This window comes from Neoarius graeffei, chromosome 14, assembly GCF_027579695.1.
Source record: "Neoarius graeffei isolate fNeoGra1 chromosome 14, fNeoGra1.pri, whole genome shotgun sequence".
Lineage (NCBI taxonomy): Eukaryota > Metazoa > Chordata > Actinopteri > Siluriformes > Ariidae > Neoarius > Neoarius graeffei.
The window spans coordinates 15,010,878-15,021,813 of NC_083582.1; the positions used below are offsets into that span (position 1 = coordinate 15,010,878).

General features: G+C 39.5%; 1 protein-coding gene across 1 annotated transcript in view; it reads right to left on the minus strand.

The window, feature by feature from the left end:
• psmc5 (proteasome 26S subunit, ATPase 5) overlaps positions 1-7,081 on the minus strand; it is a 13,598-nt gene extending 6,517 nt beyond the window's left edge. The window contains exons 1-8 of the mRNA XM_060939341.1: positions 7,043-7,081; positions 6,327-6,398; positions 5,578-5,647; positions 5,198-5,295; positions 4,997-5,053; positions 4,811-4,915; positions 1,016-1,141; positions 781-907 (exon numbers count right to left, since the gene is read on the minus strand). Of these exons, the coding sequence (XP_060795324.1) occupies positions 781-907; positions 1,016-1,141; positions 4,811-4,915; positions 4,997-5,053; positions 5,198-5,295; positions 5,578-5,647; positions 6,327-6,398; positions 7,043-7,066 (679 nt within the window). The 5' untranslated portion in view covers positions 7,067-7,081. The remainder of the gene's footprint in view (positions 1-780; positions 908-1,015; positions 1,142-4,810; positions 4,916-4,996; positions 5,054-5,197; positions 5,296-5,577; positions 5,648-6,326; positions 6,399-7,042) is intronic.
• Between the last annotated feature and the right edge of the window lie 3,855 nt (positions 7,082-10,936).

Below are 10,936 nucleotides of genomic sequence, written 5' to 3' on the forward strand. Positions count from 1 at the left end.
TGTTAAACAGCTGACAGGGAACGTAATTAACCGTTCCGGGAACTAAATTTTTTTGTTCTAACTGGTTCGGGAACGTCTATTTAATGGTGGAACCCCAAACCGGAAACGTTAAAATTCCGTTTCTGTTCGGAACGAACCAATAGGAAAAAAATTCTGGTTCAAAGCTCTGATATATATATATATGTGTATGTATGTATGTATGTATGTGTGTATATATATATAAATAAATAAAAAGTGTGGGCATGCGCGCACGCATCCTTGACCAAACAGCCACTTCTCTCTTGAGGGTTCTTTGTACCTTGAGTCCTCCAAGTACATTGTAAGAATTTGCACATCTTTAAAGATAGCAAAATTGAAACAATTTCTGAGTAATGGGCTGAAGGATGTATGATCAAGGGATCAAGAGAGTACTGAGATGAACCCAAAGTCACTATGCTTATTAATGAGACTGATAGTCTGTTTACACAGACTTGGTGAGTTTAGGTACAGCCCAAAGCTCGCAAGGATTCTTGGTCAGAATAATACATACTTATCTTCACTATCTGGAGAATAATGACTTCACAGAGTTGAAAGTATTAAGTGAAATTATTAATGGTCAGAACTAATCCAATAAATGCAATCAACATGAGTTTAAATTAGCTGGACTGCTAATTTAGGAAGAAAACCCCTCAACATAAGTGGAGATGAACAGGATAAAAATGGCTGTTGCTCATCTAGAAAAGTACTTCTTGTCCTTGCTCCATGCAGCACACAGATTCAAAAAGCATGCCCTGTCCTCACCTTCTCCGATGAATTTTTGCACAAGCTCAGAGCCAGAGACGCGGATGAAGGTACAGTCAGTGTGATGAGCCACAGCTCGGGCCAGCAGCGTCTTCCCGGTGCCGGGAGGTCCATACAGCAGCACCCCCTACGGGTCAACATGAGGGAGTAAAATGGCATTACAACCTGCTGAGAAATTTAAATTCTGATTTTGTGCTTTATGGAAAACGGAGTAGCAGGTTTTGGCCCCGCCTACCTTCGGTTGTGCAATTCCGAGGGCCTCGAAGAGCTCCGGGTGCTTGACGGGCAGTTCGATAACTTCCTTGATTTCTTTGATCTGTTTGTCCAAACCACCGATCATCTCGTAGGTGGAGTCAGGCACCTACAGATTAGACAGAAAACGCTTTAACTCTACCCCTTAAAGCAGTTGCTACAGCCACCCTTGTATATGGGTCTGTCTCAGAAACTGGTCTCTCATTTGGGACATTCTGATCAAAAAATAAATTTTCTAATTTTACTTTTTTTTTTTGCATTTACTTAACACTGTTTCTTTTGTCATGTTTAATAAGAATAACGATAGCATCTTACTTTATCTGGCCTCCACTGTGAAATTTTAACAATGTTCTGAAGTTCACTCGCGTAACATGGAAACGTGTATGCATTTAAAAACCCTCTTTAATAACCAAGGAATATTTGTCTATGTATATTTCATCTCATCTCATTATCTCTAGCCGCTTTATCCTTCTACAGGGTCGCAGGCAAGCTGGAGCCTATCCCAGCTGACTACGGGCGAAAGGCGGGGTACACCCTGGACAAGTCGCCAGGTCATCACAGGGCTGACACAGACAACCATTCACACTCACATTCACACCTACGGTCAATTTAGAGTCACCAGTTAACCTAACCTGCATGTTTTTGGACTGTGGGGGAAACCGGAGCACCCGGAGGAAACCCACGCGGACACGGGGAGAACATGCAAACTCCACACAGAAAGGCCCTCGCCGGCCCCGGGGCTCGAACCCAGGACCTTCTTGCTGTGAGGCGACAGCGCTAACCACTACACCACCGTGCCGCCCTGTATGTATATTGGTTTCTTTAAATGCAATTATTGCACAGAAAAATAAACATTTGTTCTCATTATTTTTTTATTTTACTCCTTAGTTTCAAATGTATGATAACTGATGAACATTTTATTAAACTTGACTTTGTTGTGCCTGCAGGATGTCATGTAGATACACCCCTTATTTTGTACTAAATTATCAATTAGCATAATAGTAATACACAGACAAAAGTTTGAAACTGTCACACAATATCCCATTGATTTATTCAATTATTTGCTTTTTTCATCACTAACGTAACATGGAAACATGTTTCTTTAAAAGAAAGTTTCTTATTACAGTGAAGATGTCATTACTTATATCACATCTGAACAAGTTGCAGATTTACACACTGCAAAATGTAATCATTCTCACAACTTAAAGTTAAATTATATTTTGATTACAATTCAAATGTGTTTGTAAAATTGATTTACATATAAACTACTTCATGAAGAATTAAAGCCCCTCCTTCACAGATGAGTGAAAATATTGAATAAATTTCCTCTTTTTGATTGCTTGGGTTAAAAATGCCAAGTTATGATGACAACTGATTATTCACTTAAATATGAATAATACGATACATTTTGGGTATTTGATATGGCGAAATAGGACTATTTGCAAAATGACAGTGAAATATAAGCAGTTAAAAATGACCCTTTCAATAACGCATACCGTCAAAACGATCCATTTTCTCATCCTGATCAATTACATACAAAGAACTACTGAGATATAGAATAAATGTGATTTTTCCTTGATATGAAATTTCAATCAATTTCGCCTATAGTCTGTGAAAGAAGGGCTTTAAATACAAGGAGGCATAGACAGCCGACCACTTCCGTGTTATGAACGAAAGATAAAATCGTTAATTCCACAGTTGGTCACAATATCAATTCTTCTCAACTAACCTTGTGATTATCATAATTTCTGTGAGGAACTGAAACAGTTAGCGACATATTTAAAAAAAAATTATTCTCATTTACTCTTTATGGTTACAAGTTCACTATCGTAATAAGGAAGCACGATCTCAGACAGCTGACCACTTCGTTATGAACGCGAGATAAAATCATTAATTCCGTTATTTCTCACAAATCACATCAACTTTTCTCAGTTCTGTCCGTTATTATCGCTTCTGAAAAGAAATGAAATGGTCGGCCACCTTATTGTAATAGAATAATTCTTGTTCCCATTTTATGGTTTAAAAGCTTACTATCGTAATAAACGATTACATGTGGCCGTTTCCGTATTACGAAAGTGTGAAAATTTTAAATTCTCCAATTCCTCATAAATATCAATTCTTCACAGCTAGGCCTGATGGTCATCAAAATATTAATGTCAAATAAAAGTTATTCAATATGACATGCCTAGAACTAAGCTGATAATGTGGCCCATTATGACCAAATGTTCAAATCAGTCATCATGGCAAAATGACTGGCCGTAGATTCTATCAAAATTTTGATCTAAATTGACCATGGTTGCAAAATATTGGCCAAAAATACGCAAACACTACGAAATATGAAAGTAAGATGTAAAAGAAAAACAAACATTCTATTGCCTTATGCTGCAAGACTAAAACAAAATAAAACTAAAAACTCACCTTTTCAGTGATAACGTCTGAACAGATCACTTGTGTAACAGAAAGACTGCAAATGGAAGCACGATCAACTTCTAACTGCTGGAGTGGAAAATTCCATTCTACACATGCAATTTGTTAACGTGTGTCCTTCCCCGCACACAAATAACAGGCTACAGTAAAAAATAGACTACAACTCATTTTATAGCTCAGAAATTCATACAGGGCGGCACGGTAGTGTAGTGGTTAGTGCTGCTGCCTCACAGCAAGAAGGTCCGGGTTTGAGCCCTGTGGCCAGCGAGGGCCTTTCTGTGCGGAGTTTGCATGTTCTCCCCATGGGTTTCCTCCGGGTGCTCCGGTTTCCCTCACAGTCCAAAGACATGCAGGTTAGGTTAACTGGCGACTCTAAATTGACCGTAGGTGTGAATGTGAGTATGAATGGTTGTCTGTGTCCATGTGTCAGCCCTGTGATGACCTGGCGACTTGTCCAGGGTGTACCCCGCCTTTCGCCTGTAGTCAGCTGGGATAGGCTCCAGCTTGCTTGCAACCCTGTACAACAGGATAAAGCGGCTAGAGATGAGATGAAAAATTCATACAAGACCAGCTACCGTTGTCACATATTCTGTAAGAAACATTTTCAGCTACTTTCAGCTTTCATTTTAAAAAACAAAATCGCAGATTTATAACTAAATTTTTTATATGGCGTAGTGATTAAGTTACTACTTTTGGTGAGTTAGTGACCTTGACCCGAGGCTTTGCTTTTAGATCAAAACACATGATCATATTGGTTTTGGGTATGCGGAAAATGGAGTTACAATGGTGATCAAATATTTTGCATGATGTTTTATTATGGTTATGATTATCCTGTGAGCGCACCAATCCTTAGGTGTATAAAGTTACAACTTAAAATACAATTAGTGATAACTGTAGACTTTTCAGTGGACTACAACCTTTTTAAGGGAATGCGATGTAGTCAACCATTTATCATGTCCCAGATCAAGCCGCCATTTTTCCATAAATTGGCAGAATTTTTGCCAAATTCTGAATAGAGTATTCACATCAAATATTTAGTTTTATCTGTATTATTTCTTTCATCATTTTATTTCAAATTAAAACCAACATCACCATTCAAAACCATATAGTTTATTGACTGAGTATATTTAGTGGGGTACCCCCACAGTACCCAGTTTCTGAGACAGACCCATATACTGTTCACCCTGAGAACATATTTACAAGAAAAAAAAAAGTCTAAAGACAAGGTTTTGACAAAGCGTCATATGTCGTCATTATGGGATATACACGGGGTCATCATATGTCGTCATTAAGGGGTAGAGTTAAAACACCCCTCCCTCTGTCTCTTTCACTCACACAGGAATTTAAATACCTTCTCCACCATCATGAGCGACACCAGAGGGTCCACCTTGTTGGGGAGGATCTTGTGCAGCGTGTAGCTGTCATTTCGCAGCGCTACCCGGCAGTTCGGGGTCACCTGCAACAACAGTTCATATTTTTATAGACCACAACAACACGGACCAACCACAGAGCAACTTGATCAAATGGTAACACTCACGTCATTAATGTCTATGTTTTTGTCCACATCCACCACAAATTTCCCCTCAGGGTGAACCTACAGACACATGAGGAAAGAATTTCACAACAGGAATGGTTCAATTACAAATTGTACCCAGATTTGAGACTATTAATCAGTGGTCCAAAACATTTCACTGGCACCGTATCTCATTAGCTCAGTGAACTATGGCATTAAACTCACCTTCACCAAGACTTTCTTCTTGTCCATGGCTCGAACCACCTCACCCACGTAAGAGCCCTGTTCCTGCAGCAGCTGCAGCTCCTCACGAAGTAGGCGCACTGCACAAAGACGTAAAAACATCGCATCAACCAGGAACTAGCTGGGTGATGCGGGGTACTACACGTATGATTTTATTCAATATCCACCAAGACTTATCAAATTTATACTCAACAGAAGAGTATGAATGACATGAAGAGCACTACATGTTCAGTATGACAAACTCCACCCCAAGCAGTTCCTAGAACCCAGTGTGTCCAGCACAGTTTAATCAAACATGGCGGCCTGAGTAAAGTAATCAGATGAGCAATGGTGTTAAAGACAGTCATGATTATGGATTCTACCTTTAGCATTAAGCTCGTTCCTCTGGGCCTGCAGACGCCGAAGGTTCTGGCTCTTCTCGTTTACAGTCAGCTACATTAAAAAAAAATCCCAACATGATTTCAAGATTCATAATTTAAGTACACTTAAACTTTCTTGTTCTAATCATAGTCTGAATATTTTCCTGGATGCTGCAGTAGACTTCTAGTAAAAGAGAAAGAATAAGGCATAAGATACAACATAAGACTATGGTTTAAAGAAAATGCAGATCATGCAACAGCTTTTAGTTGCACTGGATAAAGGAGATGGCATGTGACCATTTTAACATTGCATATTGAAGCTGAATGAATTAATCTTTTGATTCAGATAAATCAATCGGCATTTATCTGCCTTGGAAACACGAGATGATCCTGAATCAATTCCTTTGACAATGAAGGGTCTGTTTAATGAACATCACTTAATATGAAAAACTAACGAGAGCAGCTATAATTCAAACAAAGACAGTGGTAGTGATGGGAGCTCCGGCTCTTTTCAGTGAGTCAGATCATTTGGCTCGGCTCACAAATGCGAATCGAGTTTTTCAAACATTCAGGCGAAAGGAAAAGATTTTGATTCAATTACACTCCAACAGTAAGGGAATTGACAACATTCACAAAGGAAGGGCTCTTATGTTTCGAGTCGACTCATAAGGTTCAGAGAAAGGATCCGAGAGAAAAAAAAAAAAAAAAAAGAGTCGACGACTCGTTCGAGAATGACATGCCGCTCCTCTTACCTGTAACTCCTCGATTTTGGACAGGTAATACTGCCGGAGACCTGAACCTCCTTTACTGTCCTCCAACTCCATCTGAGAGAAACACAGAGCAAGATAGCAGAAATCACATCAACAACTCATTCTGCATTTTACCCAGCGTGAAAATCCCTTAAGCTCTAGCTAGCTAGCTAACATAGCTAGATAAAAGAGCGCAAATATTAAAGCTAACAATGACAGTGCAGCTATATTTATGAAAAATACTGTAGCAAAGTACGCACATTATTTGTTTCGTTCTCAAACAATTAAATTAGGAATTAAAGCAACAAACCTAAAGCCAACACCTATGACTAGCATTTTTCTTACGTTAGCAAGCTAACCATTCTATCCTTCCTACCCGTATTATAACAAGTCCCGCTACATGGGCTAGGATTGACCACTTAGGTCATGCACTGGCCAATCAGAGATAGTTATCTGGAAAAACTATCCAATCCTAGTAGAGAAGGCGGGATATGTCAGAATACAAGTGAGGAAAGAACCACTTTCAGCGAGCAATAACAATGAGACAGCAAACTGAACTCTATTTACAGAAAATGATATTAAAAAACACGACTTTTCTCTTTTGACTACACAACACCGAATATCCATCGAAATGTCTTTTGGGTAAATATAACAAAAATACCACATACATCATTACAACGAAACTACGACTTGTTTCATTCGGAGGAGTCAGAACTTACATGATCAACTCCGTCGAGCGCCATCTTGAAAACGTATGATAATTTCCGCTGGATTCTTACGTAGTTCCTGTCTTTGTCGTTATTGTTGTATAGACTTTTCCTTTTCTTCTTAAAAATATATATAAAACCATTAATTACATTAGCAATAATATGTAAATAAAAAAGTTACAAGCGTTCCATTAATCATTAACGAATTAATTAATACTTTTAAAACGTATTTTTTTAATTAAAATAAAGTAGAATTTCTGAAAATTAAATATATCGACATGAAAGAATATAAAATATTTTAAATTTAACTTTATAGTTTGTCACTTTCAGGAAAACATTACAATTTTTTTTTTTTTTACTCATCCTGTACTAGTCTTGTGTTTGTCTAATTAAATGCTCTCTATAACATATGTCCCGCCCACAGGGGCGTGTTTTGATCAACAGTAGCAACTCCTTAGCAATAAACCTTGTTCATCAGTGTGTTTCTGGCTGTCGCTTTGCTACTGTTAGGTATGTTTAGATTCAGAGAGGTGTGTGTTGCATCTACAACTGTTGTGTAAATTATTCATGCACTTTGACATGACATCACGCCAAGTTCCTACTTCAAAAGAAAATACATCACCATACAGAATCAACTCGTTAATTATAATAGAATACTATTGAAATCACAACTGAATGCTTAAACACACTCACCGGTCACTTTAATAGGAACTTGTTCTTGATTCTAAGATTCCTGTTCTTGGCTGGCAGGAGTGGAACCCAATGTGGTCTAATGCTGTTGCATGCTGAGATGCTTTTCTGCTCACCATGGTTATAAAAAGTGATTATATGAGTTACTATCTCCTTCCTGGCAGCTCAAACCAATCTGGCCATTTTCCTCCATCCTCTTATCAACAAGGTGTTTGTTTCCACCCACAGAACTGTTGCTCACTTCATGTTTTTTTGTTTTCTGCACCATTCTGTGTAAACTCTAGAGACTGTTGTGTGTGAAAAGCCCAGGAGATCAGCAGTTTCTGAAGTACTCAAACCAGTCCATCTGGCACCAACACCCATGCCACGGTGAAAGTCACACAGATCACAATTTTTCCCATTCTGATGTTTGAAGTGAACATTGACTGAAGCTCTCGATTTGTAGCTACATGATTTTATACAATGGGCTGCTGTCAAGGGATTGGCTGATTAGATAACTGCATAAAACACCAGGTAGAGGGGTGTTCCTAATAAAGTGGCCAGTGAGTGTATATTGTTAAGTGATCACAATCCTGACTAGTAGTGAATTTTAACACTTAAAAAAATAAATAAATAAACAGCAGTGCTGAGGAATGACACAAGCTCGTAACATCAGGAAAGCGTAAGTCAACACCAAGATTTATGAGTTACACCGGATCAGCTAGACTGGTACCAAAATCCAGAATTGTGACACCCAAAGGCATTTTTGAGACAAAGTCGGCAAACAGTCTTATTTTGTCAATTTGGGTGTGCCGAATTCAAATCTGCAATATGCCGAGCTCTATCTGACCTCTGTTGACCTCTAGAGGTCATTGAACTTTGGGCCTGTAAACGTCTCAGCTGAACCCAGTTTCTCAGCTTTCTAAGGAATGAAATGTACTAAAATGATTAATGAAGTTAGCAAATGGCCTTGTTTGTTAAATGTTTGGGTGCTGAATTCATTTTTCATTTGTAAAACGACATATGACCTCTGATAACCTCAAGGTCATTAAACTTGGCCTATAGGCCTATGCATTTAACGGCATTTTTAAACTGACTTTACTCCCCCAAAAAGAATATGAACAGACAAAAAACAAATAGAAAGGAACAAATACAACATTAAATGCCAGTCCATGTATGTGACTTACTTTTCACAATGAGAATGCCTAGGCGATCACCTTACATAACATTGCATTACATTTAGCGGTTATTGTTTATACAAAGTGACTGAAAAAAGAACAGATTCAGCAGCATACAAAATGTGGGGGCATACAGGGTATACAGGTTAATCAGGGTTAGTATATATGAGAGTTTTTTTCTTTGTTGTTTGTTTTTTGTTTTGAACGGGGTAAAACCTTTACAAAAAACAAACAACAAAGAAAAAAACTCTCATATATACTAACCCTGATTAACCTGTATACCCTGTATGCCCCCACATTTTGTATGCTGCTGAATCTGTCCTTTTTTCAGTAGCTTTGTATAAACAATAACCGCTAACTATAATGCAATGTTATGTAAGGTGATCGCCTAGGCATTCTCATTGTGAAAAGTAAGTCACATGTACATGGACTGGCATTTAATGTTGTATTTGTTCCTTTCTATTTGTTTTTTGTCTGTTCATATTCTTTTTGGGGGAGTAAAGTCAGTTTAAAAATACCGTTAAATGCATAGGCCTATTGAGGTTTTTCACCTGACGTCACAGGGTCACGTGACGCCCCAGTGTCCGCCATTTTGAAGGTCAAGTTACATACTAACGCTGCAGACAGAGAGGGAGAACCAGCTTAAAAAAAAAAACGTGTTACAGACACCGGATCCAGTGTAAATAGCTGCCGGAGCGTGCTCTGACTTGCTCCCCCTCAAATTAAGCAGCGCGCTCCGGCTTGCTCCCGGAGTGCTCCGTCCGAGGTTCCGGAGCGCGCTCCGGCTTGCTCCCCCTCAAATTAAGCAGCGCGCTCCGGCTTACTCCCCCTCAAATTAAGCAGCGCGCTCCGGCTTGCTCCCGGAGTGCTCCGGCCGAGGTTCTGGAGCGCGCTCCGGCTTGCTCCCCCTCAAATTAAGCAGCGCGCTCCGGCTTACTCCCCCTCAAATTAAGCAGCGCGCTCCGGCTTGCTCCCGGAGTGCTCCGGCCGAGGTTCTGGAGCGCGCTCCAGCTTGCTCCCCCTCAAATTAAGCAGCGCGCTCCGGCTTGCTCCCCCTGAAATTAAGCAGCGCGCTCCGGCTTGCTCCCGGAGTGCTCCAGCCGAGGTTCCGGAGCGCGCTCCGGCTTGCTCCCCCTCAAATTAAGCAGCGCGCTCCGGCAGCTATTTACACTGGATCCGGTGTAAATAGCTGCCGGATCATAATTACAGTAAACTAGTAAATACAGTAAAGGAAAAACTTGAGACTGAAAGGTTTTAACAGTCATCCAAATGACTGAACGTAAACATTGCTACAGTAACATACTAGCTATGTTGTTGACATTAGCTAGTGCTAACAGCTAGCTGCTAGTACACTGCTACAACACAGACACCGACCCTAATAATACAGTTCTTGGTCATTGCCTGGTAACAGCAAATTTATAACGGGCCATGTCTCAACAGACTAAGAAGTTATTTCAATGACATTTAATAACATTTTGTTTATCCTGAGGACCGAAAGTAAATGAAAATGTGAACAAACCTTAGCTGTAATAAGATGGCGACCACCGGCTCCAGGGACGACCCACTGATGTAGGCATGTTACCCAGCCTGACACAAAATATTTGTAGGCATACAAACTCTTATACGCTTTCAGATCAATACCTGTGTATTTGATACTATTGATCACAACATACTGCTATATCGACTTGAACACTGGGTTGGATTGACTGGTAAAGTTATCAATTGGTTAAATTCATACTTAAAAGATAGAAGCTTCTCTGTTACCCTGGGAAATTGTTTCTCAACGTCAATGTCCTTGACCTGTGGTGTCCCCCAGGGGTCGATTCTTGGACCATTACTTTTCAACCTTTATATGCTCCCACTTGGGCAAATTATCAATAAAAATTCAATTTTGTATCACTGCTATGCAGATGACACCCAAATTTATTTTGCTCTATCACCTAATGATTATGCCCCCCTTGAATGTCTCTACCAGTGTATCAATCAAATCAATAGCTGGATGTCACAAAATTTTCTTCAGCTGAACACAGATAAAACAGAAGTAATTCTATTTGGAAAA